General features: G+C 63.3%; 2 protein-coding genes across 4 annotated transcripts; both read left to right on the top strand.

The window, feature by feature from the left end:
• Positions 1-311: 311 nt before the first annotated feature.
• Positions 312-2,189, top strand: BMP15 (bone morphogenetic protein 15). The gene is made up of 2 exons (XM_083797525.1): positions 312-809; positions 1,270-2,189. The coding sequence occupies exons 1-2, from the start codon at positions 512-514 to the stop codon at positions 2,037-2,039; spliced, it is 1,068 nt and encodes a 355-aa protein (XP_083653651.1). The 5' UTR covers positions 312-511; the 3' UTR covers positions 2,040-2,189.
• A 1,084-nt stretch (positions 2,190-3,273) lies between these two features.
• On the top strand, positions 3,274-19,102 carry PHKA1 (phosphorylase kinase regulatory subunit alpha 1). 3 transcript variants are annotated; one of them, XM_083797505.1, is made up of 33 exons: positions 3,274-3,411; positions 3,502-3,660; positions 4,084-4,131; positions 4,547-4,715; positions 5,055-5,137; positions 5,291-5,371; positions 5,567-5,665; positions 5,770-5,916; positions 6,229-6,282; positions 6,704-6,826; positions 6,940-7,035; positions 7,268-7,375; positions 7,538-7,616; positions 8,028-8,162; positions 8,937-9,046; positions 9,217-9,361; positions 10,279-10,357; positions 10,783-10,862; positions 12,728-12,904; positions 13,124-13,218; positions 13,392-13,531; positions 13,649-13,805; positions 13,970-14,049; positions 14,175-14,253; positions 14,340-14,469; positions 14,830-14,931; positions 15,267-15,382; positions 15,715-15,753; positions 16,695-16,739; positions 17,002-17,172; positions 17,696-17,749; positions 17,889-18,089; positions 18,280-19,102. In XM_083797505.1, exons 1-33 carry the CDS (start codon positions 3,334-3,336, stop codon positions 18,451-18,453), a joined length of 3,633 nt encoding a protein of 1,210 aa, XP_083653631.1. In that variant the 5' UTR covers positions 3,274-3,333; the 3' UTR covers positions 18,454-19,102. The 3 variants fall into 3 exon arrangements, with proteins under 3 accessions (XP_083653631.1, XP_083653629.1, XP_083653630.1); XM_083797503.1 differs by having other exon boundaries at positions 10,783-10,958; XM_083797504.1 differs by lacking the exon at positions 15,715-15,753 and having other exon boundaries at positions 10,783-10,958.
• The last annotated feature ends 70 nt before the right edge of the window (positions 19,103-19,172 follow it).

Here is a 19,172-nt window from a genome sequence, read left to right as displayed (position 1 = left end):
CAACGTGACCCCAGGAGGAGCCCCCCAGCCAGCAGCTGGCCCCAGGGAGCTCCTGCCCCTTTAAACCCTAATTGGGACCATGCCTTTAAAATGCCCCATGGGCCCCCAGCCCTCTCACCCTGCTGGACCAGGCTGGTGAGGAGCAGGTGGGCTGAGCAAGCTGGTCCTCCCCACCCACCCCGCCGCACCCCTGCCCCTCTCCCTTTTGCCCCCCCTGGCACTTTTAAGCCCCCTCCTTCCTTAGCCAGGCTCCTGTCCAGCTGGCTTTGCCCCCCCGTTTTGGGGGACTGGGTTTTAGTCCTGATCTTGCACTCCTTTTTGCAGAGCCCCCCCTCTCTTTTCTCTTTGTGCCCAGCCGAAGCAGTCGGCATGGGTGCCACGGTGTGACAGCACCCTGGGACCTCCTTCTGCTGGTGCCCGTGCCCAGCTTTGCCTTTTTTTGGGGGGGGACACAAAGCATGACCGCAGGGCTCCCTTAATCCTGCCGCCACCTCACCCCTTGTTGCCCGCCATGGCTTTGCTCCGTCCCTTCACCACCACCCTCCTCCTCCTCCTCCTCCTTGCCGTGCCGCTCTCCCGGGCTGCGAGCCAGACCCCCCCATTGCCCCTCCTGCAAGCGCTGCGGGCGCAAGCACCAGGCAGCCGGGGCTGGCGGGGGGGGCCGGCGAGTGGGCCCCCCCTGCGGTACATGCTGGAGCTGTACCGGCGTGCCGCCGACCGCGAGGGCCGGCCACGGCGTGGCCGCAGCCCGGGCACCAACACTGTCCGCTTGGTGCGGGCGGCTTCCCACGGGGGACAGCCCTGGGCAGGTAAGGTGGCAGCGGGTGGCACGGGGCACGGCGTCCTGGTGAAGGTTCTGGGGTGGCTTTGAGCCCGGGGGTCTCTGCTTGGGTCCTCACTGTGCCCTGCAGGGCAGTATCTGGCCACGGGATCCCCCTTGGTTTGGGGGCGCTGCCTTTGCTGGGGTCCTCACCATGTCCTGGGGAGCACTTGGCCACAGGGTTGATGTTGGTTTGGGGACAATGAGGGCAAGAGCATCGCTTGGAACTCCATCCCCACATCCCTGTCCCACCCTTCTGTCACCACAGCCGGGCGGTGATGCTGGTGCGAGGAGTGGGACCCATCCCTGGTGGCACCCATCCCCGATGCCCTCTGCCGAGGGTCCCAACGTGAACGGAGCCCCCGTCCCGGGTGCAGTGGGGTGGGCGGTGGCGATGCCACGAGCGTGGCCGCCGCATCCAGGCGGTCGCTGATGGCTTCATCCCGCAGGTCGCTGGTACGTGCAGCCCCTCGCCTACCGCCTGGGCGGCCAACCCGAAGCTGAGCATCTTCTCCGCGCCACCGTGGTCTACCCGCAGAGCCTGCCGCTGCCCCATGGCCGGCTTCTGTGCGCCCTGGAGCTGGTGGCCACCGCTGAAGCCCCCCCGGTGCTGCTCAGCCCCACCGCCCCACCGCGTCGCGGCTGGACCAAAGCGGACGTCACCCCCTACTTGTCTCCGGGGAACGGCAGCGCGGAGGGGACGCTGGCCCTGCGGCACGTCTGCGTGCGAGCCGGCCGTGCCGCCGCCCCGCCAGCCCCACCGGCCCCCGCGGACCCCTTCCTCCTCCTCTTCCTCAATGACACTCGGAGCGGGACACTGCCGGAGCCGCGGCGGAGCCGGCGCGACGCGGGGACGCTGGTCCACGACCTGCCCGGCTACCTGCGGGAAGCCGGGGCGGATAAAAGCGACTGCTCCCTGCGCTCCTTCCCCGTCAGCTTCGCCCAGCTGGGCTGGGACCACTGGATCATCGCGCCCCACCGCTACAACCCGCGCTACTGCAAGGGCGCCTGCCCGCGGCTTCTCCGCGACGGCTACCACGCGCCCAACCACGCCGTGGTGCAGAACTTGGTCCACCAGCTGGTGGACGCCACCGTCCCCCGGCCGTCCTGCGTCCCCTACCGCTACAGCCCCATCAGCGTCCTGATGATCCAGCACGACGGGGGCATCCTCTACAAGGAGTACGAGAACATGATTGCAGAGTCCTGCACCTGCCGGTAACCCACGCCTGGAGCTGGATTTTGGTGTTGTTTTCTTTTTTTTTTTTTTTGGGAGGGGTTCGTCTCCGCCTTGGCACGATCCTCTGCGGGAAAGTTTTACAGTTTTATGGAAGAAAGAAAAAAAAAAAAGAAACACAAAACATAGGTTTTTAAAGGCAGGAACCTGCCCCATAGCATCCCTCCGTCCCGCAGCCGCTGCCTGTTTTGGGGACTGGAGCACGAAGCTGGTGGAGAGGGGTGTCCCCGTGCTGCCACCCCACGCTGGCAGCACCCACGGGACTCCGTCCTGCGCACCCCAAGCCTTCTTGTCCCAGCTCTGGGAATTCTGGGGGCTTCCCCCCCTCGCAGCCCCCCGGCTTTGCTTGGGGCGGCTATGGAAACCGGTGGGACACGGGGACGGCGGTGCCACCTCCGTCACGGTCTCCCTTTGCTGTCCCGCGTGGGCTGGGCTCTGCTCCGGGTCTGTCCCTGTCCCCGGAGGTGCTGGTGCCCCCCCAGGCCCACGCAGCCTGGCTTTCCTCTATTTATTGCTGACTGTAACTAAATAAACTGATGGGTTTTGCTAAAGACCATCTTGGTGCCTTCTTTGCTCCATGCCTGGTGTGTTGCTGCTCGGGGGGGGGGTGCTCCGAGCCCCCCTGACCCCCCCATGAGGGTGGTGCGAGAAGCTCCAGGCTCCTCTCCTGTCCCTCGTCCTCGCGTGCGGGTGGCAGCAGGGGGGGACATCTGGGGCTCCTGGGGGGGCCCCGGGGGGACATCCCTGATCCTGGGGGACCTCAGGGGACATCTGCGGGTCCTGGGGGGACTTCCCGGCCCCTGGGGGGGATGGATCAAGGGGGGACCCCGGCTTCTGGAGGCGATGCTTGGGGGGCCTGTGTGCCCCTTCTACCCTGGGGCGGGGGGGGCCGGGGGCCAGGGTACCCCCCCTCCCCAGAGGTTCCCGGTGTCCCCCCCCGTGTCCCCGTTCTCCCCCCAGCAGGGGGCGCCGCCGCCCCCTCCCGAGATGGCGGCTGGGGGGGGGGGGGGGGGGGTGCCGCCAGGTCCTGCCCGCTCCATAGCGAGCGCCCCGCTGCGCTCCCCCCCCCGCAACCCCCCCGCAGCCCGGAGTCAGGGCGGGCGGCGCAGCCCCCCCGGCCCCCCCCCGCAGCCCGGGGCACCGAGGAGCGCTGCGGCTCTGAGCGGCGCGGAGCCGCTGGAGGAGGCGGCGGCGCTGCCAGGACCGCGCTGCCCGGCCCGGTGCCGCCGCCGTGCCCCCCCCCCGTTCCCCCCCCCCCCCCGGTGCTCCCGGTGCCGCCATGCGGGGCCGCAGCAACTCGGGCGTGCGGCTGGACGGCTACGGCCGGCTGGTGCAGCAGACCATCCTCCGGCACCAGGTGCGGACCGGGGGGTGGTTTGGGGGGGGGGGGGGGCTCGGTGCCCGGTGCCGGTTACCGAGGAGTTTCTCTGTGTCCCCCCCCCCGCAGGACGCCGTGACCGGGCTGCTGCCCGCCAGCGCCGACCACCGCGATGCCTGGGTGCGCGACAACGTGTACAGCGTGCTGGCCGTCTGGGGGCTGGGGCTGGCCTACCGCAAGAACGCCGACCGCGACGAGGACAAGGCCAAGGCGTACGAGCTGGAGCAGGTGGGGGACGGGGGGACGGGGCAGCGGGACGGGGCCCCCCCAGCGCCCCGCGTGGCGGCTGTGGGGGGCATGGTGCGGGGCTGCGCGCCCCCAGGCTGGAGCCGGAGCCCCCCCCGAGCGCCGCCCGGCCACCCCCGGGGTGCTGTGGGGACACACGGGGGGATGCGGGGGCACGGGGGTGTGAGGATGCAGCGCCTCGCCCCGTCCGGGGGCCGCCGTGTCCCGTCCCCCCTCCCCGGCACGGCCCCGCTGACAGCCGTGGGGTTTTCTGCTTCCCCCCCCCCGTGGTGCGGGGAATGCGAGCGGGGGCTCTGGTTACGGGCGCCGAGTTCCGCAGAGGTCAGGCACCAGCTGGTCCTGAGTCAGGGCTTCTCCTCGGCGGCCCCGCGGTAATCACGGGGTTGTTTTTCCTTCGCCCTGCAGAGCGTGGTGAAGCTGATGCGGGGTCTGCTCCAGTGCATGATGAGGCAGGTAGGGGTCTCTGCAGGGCCGTCAGCCCCGGCTCTGCCAGCTCCCTCCAACTTTCCTCCGTGAGGGCGGGGATGGCGTCCTTGCAGAAAGTCTTAAAATAAGCCCCGACCTGGTGTCTGTCCCCCAGAGCGGGGTCCCAGCGCTGTGGGCTGGTGGCCAGCGGAGCTTTGTGCTCTCCAAGCTGCTCTCTGCCTTGTGGCTCTGGGGTTCTTCTCCCCAGGAACATCTGGGGTGACCCTCTCCTTTCCCTGTGGTGCAAACGTGGCCGTGGTCCCTCCAGCCCTGCGCCGGGGTGGCACAGGAGCCCGGACCCACGGCCTTGGTTCATGCAGGAGCTGTGGGATCCGTTCCCTTGCCGGCTCTGCATGCAGGGCTGTCAGAACAGAGCTTCCCTGGGGACAATTTTCTTCTCCAGGTAGACAAGGTGGAGGCCTTCAAGTACAGCCAGAGCACGCGGGACTGCCTCCACGCCAAGTACAACACCCACACCTGTGCCACCGTGGTGGGGGACCACGAGTGGGGGCACCTGCAGCTGGACGCCACCTCCCTCTACCTGCTCATGCTGGCACAGATGACGGCCTCAGGTGACGCTGCCGGTGGGACGCCGTTTGGAAACCTGCGTCTCGAGGGAGCGCAACACGTGACGTGGAGGGGGATTGAGGGCTCTGGGGCTTTTGGGGCAGATCTGTGGCTCTGCTTCTGGATGTGCCCTGGTGCAAGGGCACAACTCGCAGGGTGGATTTGGGTCCCTCAGTGCCCACCTCTCTGAGGGACCCCCCTTCCCTGAAGCCCCAGAGCGGCTGTATGGGGTGGGAGCGGGGATGGGGACGCCACAGGGTGGGTGAGGAGGAGGCAGCTGGCTCCTGCAGCCCCTTCCTGGCAATGCCTGAGGACTAACTTGAATTCTACCCCCCGTGGTTCAGGCCTCCACATAATTCACAGCCTGGATGAAGTCAACTTCATCCAGAACCTTGTCTTCTACATCGAAGCGGCCTACAAGACGGCGGTGGGTAGCCTGTGGGCCTTTGCTGGGGAAAGGGATGTTGTCCCGGGGGGGAGGCGGTGAGCAGAGCCCCACCTGGGAGCCTGCTGGGAGCTCTGCCACTGGGTGGGATTCGAAGGCTTTTGGGGCATACCATGAACCCCTGCCTCCCTGCAGGACTTTGGGATATGGGAGCGTGGGGACAAGACGAACCAGGGCATCACTGAACTGAACGCCAGCTCCGTCGGCATGGCCAAGGTGAGCTGGGGAGATGAGAGATAGGATGTGGTCCCTCTCTGGCTAGGGGTGCTCTGCAGCCTCGGCAGATGCAGGGGTGTGTTTGCATCTCTTCTTTGCTCCAAATTGGGCGGTGGGGCTGGCGTGGGGTGGGACCTCTTACAGAGGAGCAGCATGGTGGAGCACACACTGCTCTGGGTGTCGCCCTGCTTGCAGGCTGCCCTGGAGGCCCTGGATGAGCTGGATCTCTTTGGAGCAAAGGGAGGCCCGCAGTCGGTGATACGGGTGCTGTCGGACGAGGTGCAGCACTGCCAGGTGAGATCCCTGCGTGTGTTGCATCATCGCGGGGCTGATTGCGATCCGCTGGGTTTGTGGCACGAGTGGCGGCAACTTAATCCCTCTCCTTCCCCGTTGCCCAGTCCATCCTCCACTCGATGCTGCCAAGGGCCTCCACGTCCAAGGAGGTGGACGCCAGTGTGCTCTCTGTCATCTCCTACCCGGCCTTCGCGGTGGAGGACAGCGAGCTGGTGGAAATCACCAAGCAAGAGATCATCACCAAGCTGCAGGTGAGCGGCTCTGCCCTCCTCATCCTTCCGGGAGACGCAGTCCGAACCGTGCAGCCCTTTCCTTCCTTCCCCGGAATGTTCTTGGGGAAGGGGTGCCGGGACCTGCCCTCTTCCTGTCTCCGTGACCTGTGGTGGGGCCATGCAAAAAACCAGTCCTGCACGCTGTGGCCCTGGGCTGTGATTGTGGTGCCTGGGCACCGGGTGACCGAGCGAGGGGTATACGGCCAGAGGAGCCCCCCGTGCCTCTGCAGCGAAGGCAGAAGCTGTCTCCCACTGTGCCTCCTGCTCACCACCTCTGTCCCTCCCTCCCAGGGGCGCTACGGCTGCTGCCGCTTCCTCCGCGATGGATACAGGACCCCCAAAGAGGTGAGCGTCCCCGTGCCGAGGAGAGGCTGCCCTGGGTTGTGTTTTTGGCACCCCCGGGCGCAGTGCGAAGCCTGCGGTGGGGAGCACGGCGAAGATGAGAGCCCCGAGGAGCCCCAGGCAGCGTCACGGGTCTGGGCGAGGCTGCTCAGAATGCCACAGCTCCTCGTGGAGGTGTGGCACGTCCCTCCCATGCCCGCAGCGGATACGCAGAGGCCACCCAAACCTGACCATCGCTGGCAGCGTGCGTGGCTGGGGCTCTCCAGTCTGGCTTTCCCCAGCGCTCACGAGCTTTGCCAGTGTGTTGTCAGCCGTTGTCCACAGAGCGGGGGCATTTGAGGCTGGGGGCTTGGTGGGGGGGCTGGAACCCCGTGATTTGGAGGGGATCCTGCAACCCCTTGCCTTGTGGTTGTGGCCTCTGCAGGATCCCAACCGCTCCTACTACGAACCCGCGGAGCTGAAGCTCTTTGAGAACATTGAGTGCGAGTGGCCTCTCTTTTGGACGTACCTGATCATCGACGGGCTTTTCAGCGGAAACATGGAGCAGGTAAGGGAGGCAGGACCTGGCGGGCCAGGGAAAGGAGTCCCTGGCAAGGGAGGCGTGCAGGGAAGGAGGCAGGGAGCCGTGCCCTTGGCTCATCCCCTCTGCTCTCTCCCCAGGTCCAGGAGTACCGGGAGGCCCTCGAGGGGGTTCTCATCAAGGGGAAGAACGGGGTGCGCCTGCTGCCGGAGCTGTACAGCGTCCCGCCGGACAAGGTGGGCTGCCCCATGCTGCGGTGGGGGTCTGCAAAAAAGTACACCGCCACAGAACAACAACTTGTTGGATAAATAAATGCTTTTTTTGCCAAAGTGTATCTTGCCCCCATACACGAGGGTGCTTTGCTGACAGCCTGCTGGTGCGTTGGCAGACTTTAAAATGCAGCAGTGATATTTCCTTCAGCATCCCTTGTCTGTGGGTCCCTGGCTGACCTCCTGGCTTCTCTTCCAGGTGGATGAGGAGTACAGGAACCCCCACACTGTGGACAGGATACCCATGGGCAAGCTGCCACTCATGTGGGGCCAGTCCCTCTACATCCTGGGCTGCCTGATGGCCGAGGTATGGTCACCAGTGGCACTGGGGAGGGCTGGGCGGGCCAGGCTGTGAGCTCTGAGGATAAATGCTGCCACCCTGAGCTGCTGGTTGTGGGGAAGCTGTCACCTCCATGCCTGCACACCCCATGAAGTGTTCATCCCCTCACGCCTCTTTTTTCCCCCCCAGGGGTTTCTAGCTCCTGGTGAAATCGATCCCCTCAACCGCCGCTTTGCGACTGTCCCCAAGCCTGATGTGGTGGTGCAAGGTGAGTGAAAGGGACCGGTCCCAAAGCCCTGCACGAGGACTCTGCCCATGCGGAATTTGGGGGCTGGCTGTGGGGTGGCTCTGGTCGCTGGTGGAGCCAGATCTCAGCTCTGCTAGCGGGGTGTAAGATGGGGTGCAGGTCCTTCTGCTGGCCTCTGTGTTGCCCAAGGGACACGTTTCCTGCTGCTGCCTCTTCTGCAGGGGTTGAAAACGTGCCCTGTCCTCCCGCTGCTCAGCTGGGTGTAGCGAGTGTCATGGGGAGCAGGGCAGAGCTGCGGTCCCCAGAGAGACCCCAGACAGCTGCTTGTGCACGGTGTGGAACCCTGTGCGCGTCCACAAAGGCCAGGGGCAGCGCTGCGACACCCGCGTGCCCCTGAGCGTGAGCTCTGAGCCTGCTCTCCTCCCCCCGCAGTGTGCATCCTGGCGGAGACCGAGGGCATCAAGGCTGTCCTGAGGAAGGAGGGCATCGACGTGGAGACCGTGGCCGACGTCTACCCCATCAGAGTGCAGCCTGCTCGCATCCTCAGCCACATCTATGCACGCCTGGGTGAGCTGCAAGCTGCTGCAGGAGAGGGGGTGCAGAACGGTCATTCCCCTCTCACAGATGCTGATGTCCTGCCCGTCTGGTTAGGACGTTGCCATCCATTCCAGGGCCTACTAACGCTGCTTCTCTGCCTGAGGGGAGCAGGGGTGGCAGGCAGGACTGTTTGGGGAGGTTCTGGAAGGGGTAAAGCTTTGGTGTTACAGTTCCACAGCAGCCCAGGGACAGGCAGAGGCTCTGATCAGTGCCACTGGGGTGGACCTGGTATGGGCAGGAGCTGTTTTTTGTTCCTATACCCAAATTTCGGTGAGGGAAGCCAGCCAGACCCCAGGGAAGGGTCTCCTGGCTGAGTCTGCAGCCCAGGCAGGATGGCTGTTGCTGGAGGGAAGGCAGGCTGTGAAGGGAGGGAGTGTCGAAATCTCCGCGCTCATTCCCTGATGCCACAACTCCTCGGGCACAGGGCTTGTTGTGCAGGAGCTGGAGATCCAGCCTGGGCCAAAGGAGAAACCTGACCTGCCCCAGGCTGCGAGCGCTGGCTAATTTAAGCCACCAAAAGGCCAAGTGTGACATGGGCAAAAGGGGCAGGGGAGCAGGCTGGCAGCTGCTGGGGTGCCTCTCTGTGGGGCTGACGTGCCCGAGGGTGATGCGGCTGCTGTGTCACCCAACACAAACCACTCTTTTCCTCCTGGCTGCTAGCACAGCAGCCTGTCCCCGTTTGCTACAGCATCCCCTTTTGTGAGAGGGTTCGGGGAAGATGCCATAAAACCTCCTCTTCCCCAGGTCGCAACAAGCAGATGTGCCTGACGGGACGGCCCTACCGGCACATGGGCGTCCTTGGCACCTCCAAGCTCTACAACATCAGGAAGAACATCTTTACCTTCACCCCACAGGTGGGTGGCATTGCGCGGGCTCTGCCACACTGTGTAACTGGGCGGGAAGCTTCTCTGCTGGCTGAGTGCCTCGGTTGCTCTCGGGGGCAGCTGATGGGAGGACACGGGTGGCACCGAAGGGACCTGGTGGCTGCAGAAAGGGCCGCTCACATCTCCTGCTTGCCCCGTAGTTCATAGACCAGCAGCAGTTCTACCTGGCACTCGACAACAAGATGATTGTGGAGATGCTGAGGACGGACCTCTCGTACCTCTGCAGCCGCTGGAGGATGACCGGGCAGCCCACCATCACCTTCCCCGTCTCTCAAACCATGCTCGGTACAGATCCTCCAGCCTCCTCTGCCGGGGTGGGTGGATGGGGACAGTCTGGGTAATGGGGACACGGCAGGGCTGGACCAGCCAGCAGCGTCCTGTGAAGAGCTCGCAGCTCAGAGGAGTCACGCTGAGTTGGCAGCTGTCCTGGTTGCCGGCAGGGCTACCTGCCAAGCAGCAGCGCCTGAAGCTCGAGGCAGGTTTGTTGGCATGGGAGCATTTCGTCTCCAGGCAGCTAGGCCTGTTTGGGAAGCCTTTTGGGAGCAAGACCGAAAAGTAATTCTCCTGTAAAAGTGTTCTTGGGGCTCTTCCTGCATCTTAACTCTTCACCATGGCTAACTGCCCCTTAAAGGCTTTCCTAAACGACAAGGAGGGGAAAACAGAAAACCAGAAGGAGCAGAAAGCTGCGCAATGGCTCAGAGCAAAACTGGCTGCTCTGGAACAGCTCTCACTTCTTCCCCATGAGCCGGCACAGGGAAGTGACTCCACAGTGCCTTCAGGCCTTTTTCTTTTTCCTCATTCACTTGAAATCCCCTTGGGTGTTCAGTGATGTCTCTCTTTGCTGTGGTGTCCTCTGCCCCATCAGCAGTACCCCAGCACCTCAACAGCGCCCTGACAGCCAGGGCGGGAGCAGGGGGCTGTTTGGATTGCTGCTGTCTGGTGCTGATGATTTCAGCCCAAGGTGAAATCCCAGGGGCTTGGAGTGCATCGTGGCCTGGCTTTGCTGGTTATCCAGCCTAGACAGTCCTGAATTTCTTTTCTTGGGTGGTGCTGTTGGTGCCACAGCCTTGGCTGCACACCCCAGAGCAAGGGTCTGGCTGCTGCCGTGGTGCTTTGCATGTCTGAAAGCCCACCTGGCCCCGTGTTACCGGGAGCCTGTCTGAGCAGGAGAGCCTGACTGCCTGTCTCTCTGTCCCCAACAGACGAAACGGGCAGCAGCGTGCACCCCGCGGTGCTGGCAACGCTGCGGAAGCTGCAGGACGGGTATTTCGGTGGCGCAAGGTGAGCGCAGCTTCTCGGGGCACAGCAGGGGAGGGGGCTGGTGTCCTCCCAGAGCGTGGCTGTGCGGGAACCAGCTCGGCCCGAGCCTTGGCTGCTGGGGAACGAGCTGTGGAGGATGTACTGGGGGTGTGCTGGGCTGCAAGTGCACCCCAGGCTACAATCCCAGCTGAGGAGATGCAGGAGAGGACGTATCTCTTTGTGCCATTCAATCCATGGCTGTAGGACCCCTCTGATAGCTTTTGGGCAGCTCTTCCTTCCCCATGCGCAGCTGGAGGAGCTGCAAACAGCTAAAGCAGGCTGTGGGATTTGTGCACGCTCCCGGGCAAGCCTGTCTGTCCCTGCCGAAGGGCTGCCCTGAGTCCGGGAGGCGAGCCAAGGGCACTGCCTCACCCTTCCTCGCTGTGACCTCCCCTCCTCTTGCCCAGGATCCAGACGGGTAAGTTGTCGGAGTTCCTGACAACGTCGTGCCGAACGCACCTCAGCTTCATGGACCCTGGGCCGGAGGGTAAGGTCTTTGCCAACGGTTACGAGCTCGGCATTGACAGCTTTGAGGAGCTAGACCCTGAGGAGTGGCTGCATGGCTTGCAGTTGGCAGAGGATGGTAAGGGGGAACAGGCCAGTCGCTGCTGTGGCACGGAAAATGCCGAACCCTCCCGTAAACCCTTAGCTCCCAACCTCCCTGACAGCGCCTGCCACCGAGTTCTTCATCCATTTGGGTTCCCACCGTGTTTCTGCGCCCATCTGACCCTCCGTCAGTTAACCCCTTCTGGGTGACGCTCACGGTGACGCTCGTGGGGTGGCGGGGCTGGGTGTGTGGAGGTGGCTGTCGCAGCCCCTCGCCGGACGGGGTGTCCCGGCCGGATGGGGGCTGAGGTTGGGGAACGTGGCTGCAGCGGGCGCGGGGGCTGTTCCTGAGCGAGCCACCCCAACCTTCGTAGGCTGTTGCGTGGGGAAGAGACGAAGGCTCGGCAACCTGCCTCTGCCCGGGAGATTTGGCTGAAGATCTTTGGTGCGGTCAGCACAAGTGACGGTGCAGAAGGTGATGGTACAGTGCCCGAGGTGGTGGGGGAGAGCCGTCACGTCCCCCAGCAGTCTCTGGGTGGTGTTGTCACAAGGCCTTTGGGTGTCTGTGGACAGGGCAGCTCCGGTGTGAGCCTTGCTGCCACGGACGGGGTGCCCGTAGGGGCTGTGGCCCATCACAGCGTGAAGGACCCCCGTGTCCTGAGACCACAGCAGGGTGCAGGTTTTGCTGCTCCCCTTGCAAGCAGCCCTGGGCACCTCCTCGTGCGTGACCCAGTGTCGGCCATCTTCCCAGCCTTCCCATCGATCTGCTCTGCCTCTGCTGCTCCTGGAGCCAACATCTGCACCGCTGCGACTCTGAATGCTTATTTCTCTTGCATGACTGTCGTTCTCTCGCTTCATCCACGCTCTACGGTTGTCCTGCCTCGTGCTGCAGCTTTGCGGGCTGCGGCCAAGCTCCTCCACGGTGTCTGTTTTCCCTTTACCCCAGCAGAAGATGGGGCCTGCCTGGCCAGTGTGCCCACCCTAAAAGACACTCCGTCTAAAGTTTTTCTGTGGTCTGACGCCGCAGATGGACAGGACGATGTTCTCAGATGCGATGTCTGTCTTGGGGGACTTCTCTAACGGAGCCTCCAGGTGCTGGTTCAGGGCATCCCCGCCAGCTGTGGGAAGGAGACATCATGCTGCCAGCCTTGGATGCCATCCCTAACTCTCCTTCTGGAGCAGAAAAGCTTCTGGACAGCAGCAAGGCTCTGCCCCAGCTGGAAACGCTCCAACAGCTCTGTGTTGTGTGCCATCGCCTGGCGTGGGGCACCTCCCGCCTGGGGCATCACCCGCGCTGCTCCGCAGTGCTGTTACCTCCCGGGCAGCAGAGACGAGGCCTCTGAGCACTCTCTCCATGCTGCAGGTAGTGAGCGGCGGCCCTGGTGCCTCCCAAGTGGAGCTGTGAGCTGCTGGAGGCAGGGCAAAGAGCCACGCAGGAGATGGCAGTTTACAAAGGAGAGCAGGCTGCCCTCCTGTAACTCCTCATTAGAAATAACCGGCGATTTCTAGTCAGAAATAACGGTCGCAAAACCCACCCTGTCTTGCTCTCATGCTGGAGCTCTGCTGGGACGAGGCCTTTGCCGTGCTGGGGCACCCTCAACAGTCTCTGCTGGGACAGAGTGCCTCCCCTGGCAGTGCCACCGCTGCCACCGTCCGTCTGTCCTGCCGGCTGCCGGCGCTCGCCCCGCGCTGTCGCTTTGTGCAGCCAGCAAAGCTCTGTCCCTGCGGGGGCACGGCTGGGGGGCTCTGCCCTGGGGTGCTGCGGCGCCCAGCGGCTGACGCCCTCTCTTCTTCCTCCCGTTGCAGCGGACACGTACGATGAGGTGGCGCAGTACCTGGACCACCTGCTGCAGCGCACGGTTCCCCAGGCCAACCTCCCTCCCACCGCCCAGCGGGGAGGGCTGAGCCGCTTCCGCGCCGCCGTGCACACCACCCGCGACCTCATGTCCCTGGCGTCCAAGGCCAAGGACCTCCACGTCCAGAGTGAGTTAACGCCAGCAGCCTCCCCACCGCCACTCCATCCCGGTGGGGGGGCTGAGGAGCCTTTGGGGGCTTCCCCATCCATGCGGGATCCAGCATGACCCGGGGGGATGTGCTGCAGGGGCTGCTGCTGGAGCAGGAGGTGGGGTGGGAGCTGGCTTGGGGCGCAGCGGTGGCGGTTGGAGTTGTGAAGCACCTGCACCAACCCTGTCTGTCTTTTAGATGTTGGGATGTACGTCCCCAGCAAGATCTTCCAGGCGTCCCAGCAGTCGGTCAAGTTGCTGAGCTCGCCGCACCAGCATGAGCAGGAGGGCAAGGTGAGCCCCTTCCCTTCCCAGCTGGGCAGGCAGCGCCGCCAGGCTGCCTGAGCAGCGCTGGCTTTTTGGCTGGAGCTCGAGGACCCTTCTGGGGCTGGGTGGGGAAAGCTGGGCCCTTTGTGGTTGGGGATGCTCACGGGTGCTAACCAGGAGCATGGGTCTCTCTTCCCCAGAGCCACGCACTCCATGCAGAGATGAACCTGCCCCGTGATGAGGCTGGCAACGTGGACTGCAAGGCGCTGGTGGACCAGCTGCGCATCTGCCCCACGCTGCAGGAGCAGGCGGACATCCTCTACATGCTCCACATCCTCAAGTATGGCGAGCTCAGAGCGGGGAGCAGGCACAGCCATGCTCGTGTCTCGACCTGCAGAGCCTGGGTGCTGCCACAGGGCGAGCTGGTGGCAGTAACCCAGCGTCTCCTTCACCACAGGGGACCCGAGTGGCACACGGGGTTGGAGAGCGAGCCTGGCCCTACTGTTAAGGAGCTCCTCACCGAGCTGTACGTGCGGGTGGGCGCCACGCGCCAGTGGGCTCTAATCCGCTACATCTCCGGCATCCTGAAGAAGAAGGTGGAAGCTCTGGATGAGGTATGAGCCCTGCTGGAGAGCTCTGGTGGGCTGAGGCATCAGGGAGGAGGCAGCTGGGAGGGCCAGAGAACTGTGGCTACGTCAGCTCTGTGTCCCTCTGCCTGGTGCTGAAGCCCCGAACCCAGAGCTGGTGGTGATGCCGGGGGTGACCTTTCTGTCCCCAGGCCTGCACGGACCTCCTGTCTCACCAGAAGCACTTGACGGTGGGGCTGCCCCCAGAGCCACGCGAGAAGACCATCTCCGCGTGAGTGCGGCACCTCTCCCTCGCCGCGTGTGCTGGGCTGGGGCTGGCTGCGGGGCTGCATCTCCTCCCAGGAGCAGGAGGGACGCGGGGCTGTCTCTTACCTCTTCCTGCTGTTCCCTCCCCAGCCCGATCCCCTACGAGGAGCTCGTTCACCTCATTGACGAAGCCAGCGAGAAGAACCTCAGCGTGTCCATCCTCACCCAGGTGAAGGGCTGGGGCAGCGGGGGACCCGGCGGCTGGGTGTCAGCTGCGGTGAGCAGCGGTGGGGTGACCTGCCTCTCTCCCTCCAGGAGATCATGGTCTACTTGGCCATGTACATGCGCACCCAGCCCGCGCTCTTCGCTGAGATGTTTCGAATCCGCATCGGGCTCATCATCCAGGTGATGGCCACAGAGCTGGCGCACTCCCTGCGCTGCTCGGGTACGTGCGACGAGGTCAGTGGGATGGGGGATGCGATGCTGGGGGCCCTGTCAGCCAGAGAGGAGAAGTGCCATTAAAAATGGGCAGCGCTCAGTGCCGGGATGAGACCCTGTGTGAAAGTGTCAGGGTTTGTGGTTGGGACTGCTCTCGGGTAGCGCAAGTAGGTGATTTCGTGGCGATGTTTATCCAGGCATGCATTGGGTGGGCGTGGGGAAGAATCCCTGCTGTGGGCAACATCTGGAGTTAATGTTTGTCCTTGGAGGACGAGGCGTACCCCCTGCTAACAGACTGGGGTGCAGGCTAGAAATCTCCCAGGAGAGCTGTGAAGGGGGTACAACGTCCCAACTCTGTTCTCTCCAGCTGGAGAAGCCACCGAGAACCTGATGAATCTCAGCCCGTCCGACATGAAGAGCCTCCTCTTCCACATCCTCTCTGGCAAGGAGTTTGGGGTGGAGAAGAGTGGTGAGTCTCTTGGCAGAGCTGGTTCCTGGTGCGGAGTGTGGCCAACTCTGGTGTCCCCTGCTGTGGAGAATGTCCCCGTTCTCCTGCCTGTTCAGCACAGCTTGTGCACTGCAGTGGTCCAGCAAGAAGCTGTGATCAGCGGGGTGGTGCTGAGCAAGTTTCTCAGGATCAAACCCAAGTCGCGTGGCTATCCTTAGCTCAGTTTTTGGTCTGATCCAGCCTGAATTGCAGCAGCTCTGTGCTGTGGTGCTGGTTGGGATAGAGGGCAAGGCTGCGTGAACAGGCATCTACGTCCTGAGCTGTGGGACCCACTGTGGACCTCTTCTCTCCTCCAGTGCGATCGGTGGACTCGTCGGTCACCACCGCTATCTCCATCTGCGAGGTGGGCGCTGTCGGGGCCACCAAGCCTGAGCGTGCTGGCATCGTCAGGCTGAAAAGTGAGATCAAACAGGTGAGGGCAGGCGGTGCAGGCTGCTCCTGTGGAGTTTTGTGGGGACAAGCAGCTCCGGGACAAGCAGGATTGATGGGAGAGTCAATAGAGCTTGCCCCTGGGCTTTAAAGAGCTTAGCGCTGTCTCCAGGAGCCCCTTTTGGCTCGGTTCTGCCCTGAAGGGATGTGGGGTAAATCTAATGTGGGGGTCGCTCCAGCAGTGCAGTACAGGGGGAGCACAGGGGTGCTCGAGAAGGTGCAGGGGTGGGCAGGACCATGCAGTTCCCCCGTGGGGCTGGTGTCCTGGTGGGCCTCTTGCAGCAGCAGAAACTTCATTTCCTTCTTCTCTTTCAGCAACTGGATAAACGTAGGCAGTCTCTGACCGGGAGTAAGGTGAAGCCACCTTGGTCCTCCTACAGCCTCAGCTTTTATCCCTCATGCTGCATACTAGGGCAGCTTCCGAGCATGCATGAGTTAATGAGCTTTCCTAAACGAACCCGCTGAGCGAGCTGCTGCAGCAATGAGCTGGCTTCCCCTCTCGGCAGGCTCGGGGTTGCTCTGTTCAGGGCTGGGGGGAGGCGCCCCGGGAAGAGGTCGGTGTGGATGGGTGGCCCCACAGCATTCAGGCAGCTCCCCTTTGGGACCTGCTGTGTTGAGGCCATCAGGGAGGAAGGTTTCTCAAAGCCATGGGTGCACTGGCGTTGCAGCCAGCTAGGAGCTGTGCTGCATAGCTGCCACAGCTGAACAGGGCCCATAACACTGGAAAAGAAGTGCTGAGCAAGATGGCACAGTGTCTCTACCGCCATGACCAGCAGTGGTCCTGCCGGGACAGTGACTGGTGATCACTGGATCCTACCTGTACCCCCCATTCTACCTCCTCTTGGGCACACGCTGGACTAGGACCTCCTCTGGTGCCTGGCTTGTGTCCTGGTGAGGTCCTGTCCTCACAGAGCCTGTGGGGCCCAGGTTGATGCAGCAGGTTTATGGCTGACCTGCTGCAGCATGAAGCCTGGCAGCGCAGCGGGACCGTGCGCGTGGCGAGGACAGTCACCTGCGGGTGGTGACCTGCTGCTGGCCCTCCACCCCGCCTGAGACTAAATCCTTGCCCGTGCCAGCAGCCAACAACAGCCCTGCTCCTACTCCAGTGCGGTCTTTCCCCTCTGATGCTAACGTGAGACTTTCCACAGCTCGCCTCTCAAAACTACCTCTCAATCTCCAGCTAACCGCAGCCCTTGGGATAAATGAGCTTGGTCTGTGCTGCTGCTGCTCCGCTCGCCGCGACGGCTGCCCAGCCCCGGCACGGTTTGATTTCTGTCTCTCCTTTTCCCCTTCAGCCCATCAGTTTGCAGTCCGGGGATGGTGACCTGGTGTCCTCTCTGGTAACCTACGTTTGTTGGCTGCGTCCACGGGGTCTGTCCTGTTGTGCGGCTGCAGGAAGGAGCTGTGCTCCGGCGGGGGCTGCTGCCCTGCAGGCTGCGGGGAGCTGGGGCTGTGGGTCAGGCTTTGTTGGGGACAGGGGGTGGCAGCTCTGCCCTGGGAACCAGGCTGGGTGAGCACAAGCCCTTGGGTGGCAGCGGGCTGCTCTCTCGTGGGCTGTTTAACTCTGCAGCGGTTTCCATGGTCCTTGTTTTGTCTGCCCAGTCCACTGGGCACTCGGAGCTGCTGGGCAAGGGCTCCTTTTCGAGCATGCTGGAAGACCAGAGCAGTAAGGACAGCCGCCAGGGCCAGTGGAAGCGGAGACGGCGGCTGGATGGGGCCCTCAACCGTGTCCCCATGGGCTTCTACCAGAAGGTCTGGAAGATCCTGCAGAAGGTGAGCTGGACATCCAGCTGGCTCCTTTCCACACGCACGGCACCAGCCTTCCTAGGGTGAATTTGACACCCAGGGCTGGTCCCCAGGGTTGTGGTGACACATGCTTCATGGACAAGGCCTTCTGCTGGCCCTGGAAAGCTGGGGGAAGAGCTGGAGCTGCCTCGTAGGCATGCAGGACCTACTTCACCCTGCTCTGACCCTTGCAGAGAGGGGCTAGGTCTGCTGAGGAGCTTTTTGTGTTGGGCAGGGCTGTGAGCTGTGGGAGCCCAGTGCTGGAGTCACAGCTGAGGCAGCTCCAGGCACTGCTCATCGTTGGCATGGTAAACCAGGGAGCAGAGCCCCGTTCTGGGTGTGGGAGTGCTCCAGGTGATGCCAAACCGATGTTTAAGGAGTGATGGAGTGTTGTAAGGAGTCGGGAGGTGGAGCTGGAGTGTGTGGGCAGCACATTACTGATGCGCAGCTGGGAACAAGTGCACAATGCTGCTCCAGGCTGTAACCATGGTCTCTACATCTTGTTCTGCAGTGCCATGGTCTTTCCGTGGAGGGCTTTGTTCTCCCCTCTTCAACAACCAGAGAGGTAGGAGGTTTGAGGCAGGGAACAGAGCAAGGGGGTTGGTGTTGGGTGCGAAGCTGCCCTGGACGAGCGCCCAGCGTGGCTCAGGACTTGTGCTGGTGATAACAATACTCTAGGTGCATTTCTTCCTCCCTCCACGCAGATGACTCCAGGGGAAATTAAGTTCGCCGTGCACGTGGAGGCAGTCCTCAACCGCGTGCCCCAGCCAGAGTACCGGCAGCTGCTGGTGGAGGCCATCTTGGTGCTCACCATGCTGGTGGACATGGAGGTGCACACCATCGGGGGCATCATAGCTGTGGAAAAGATCGTACACACAGCCAATGACCTCTTCTACGAGGAGCAGGTAGGGGCTGCAGTCAGCTCCCAGGCTACCTAAGGTTCAGTCACCCACGCTGAGGGTCCTGCCTGTCGTCCCCACTGGGGCACGGCCACGATGCGGCGTCCTCCTCCCACTGCTTCCTGTGTGGGGTGCCAGCTGGCGGGTGGCAGCTTGTTCCTAATGCTGCCTTTCTCCTTCCCCATCCAAAATCCAGAAAGCCCTGGGTGCTGACGACGACATGCTGGAGAGGGATCCCACGACGGGCATCTGCAGCCTGCTGTACGACAGCGCGCCGAGCGGCCGGTTCGGCACCATGACCTACCTCTCCAAGTCGGTGGCCCTGTACGTGTACGAATTCCTGCCCGGCGACGGCTGCGCCATGCAGTAGATCTCGCCGCTCTCCTCCCCGGCCTGCGGACTCAGCGGGAGGGTTGTTGAACGCCGCGTGTGATGACGGACCTTCGGGCTGGGTTTGCAGGCAGACGGCCTCGCGCTGGGAGAGCGGCGCCGGCAGGGAAGGGCTGAGCTTCGGAGCCAGCTTGCGGTACCGGCACCTGCCTGCCTTGTGGTGCAGCTCTCCTCAGGGCTGGCTGTGTTTGAGGGGGCCTGGAAGGACCTCCCCTGCCTGCAGCAGATTGGAGGTTTTTAACCCGTTCTGTGCTGCTTTGTCCTCCAAATCTGCGGGGTGTATTCTAGCTAGAGCTGGTGCTCTTCCAGCTGCTGATAGGGATAGCGCTGTTGGACTGATGGGGAGCAGGCAGCCCGTGCCCTCCCCACACCCCTTTTTCCACCCCCAAAATGCCGGGGGAAGTGTTTTCCACGTGTGTTTGCTGACCTCCGGGTCTGGTTTGCCTTAAAGCTGCTCGGGGGCTGCGCCAGCAGCCCCCTGCCCCTCAGGGCCTGCCTGGCTGTGAGCCGGCCTGGGGCCCCCTGCGGGCCTCGGGCCTTTTTTAACAAACGTTTTTAAAACAAACAAACAAACAAACAAAAAAACCCGCTCGTGCTGCGTGGGAGCCCGCAATAAAATGTCTCCAGCACGCGTGTGCAGAGTGTGCTCCTCGGGGGGGGGATAATGGGGTGGGGTTGGGGGGGGGAAGCAGCCATGTT

The sequence above is a fragment of the Anser anser genome (assembly GCF_964211835.1).
Source record: "Anser anser genome assembly, chromosome: 13".
Classification (NCBI taxonomy): Eukaryota; Metazoa; Chordata; class Aves; order Anseriformes; family Anatidae; genus Anser; species Anser anser.
This window is presented reverse-complemented; position numbering and strand designations above follow the sequence as displayed.

Bases quoted from the DNA above. Each gene is read 5' to 3' on its own strand.
- BMP15 (XM_083797525.1), top strand. From the start codon at position 512: ATGGCTTTGCTCCGTCCCTTCACCACCACCCTCCTCCTCCTCCTCCTC. The intron at 810-1,269 runs GTAAGGTGGCAG...TTCATCCCGCAG, and splicing joins CGGGGGACAGCCCTGGGCAG to GTCGCTGGTACGTGCAGCCC.
- PHKA1 (XM_083797503.1), top strand. From the start codon at position 3,334: ATGCGGGGCCGCAGCAACTCGGGCGTGCGGCTGGACGGCTACGGCCGG. The intron at 7,036-7,267 runs GTGGGCTGCCCC...CTTCTCTTCCAG, and splicing joins ACAGCGTCCCGCCGGACAAG to GTGGATGAGGAGTACAGGAA. The intron at 14,470-14,829 runs GTACGTGCGACG...TGTTCTCTCCAG, and splicing joins GCACTCCCTGCGCTGCTCGG to CTGGAGAAGCCACCGAGAAC.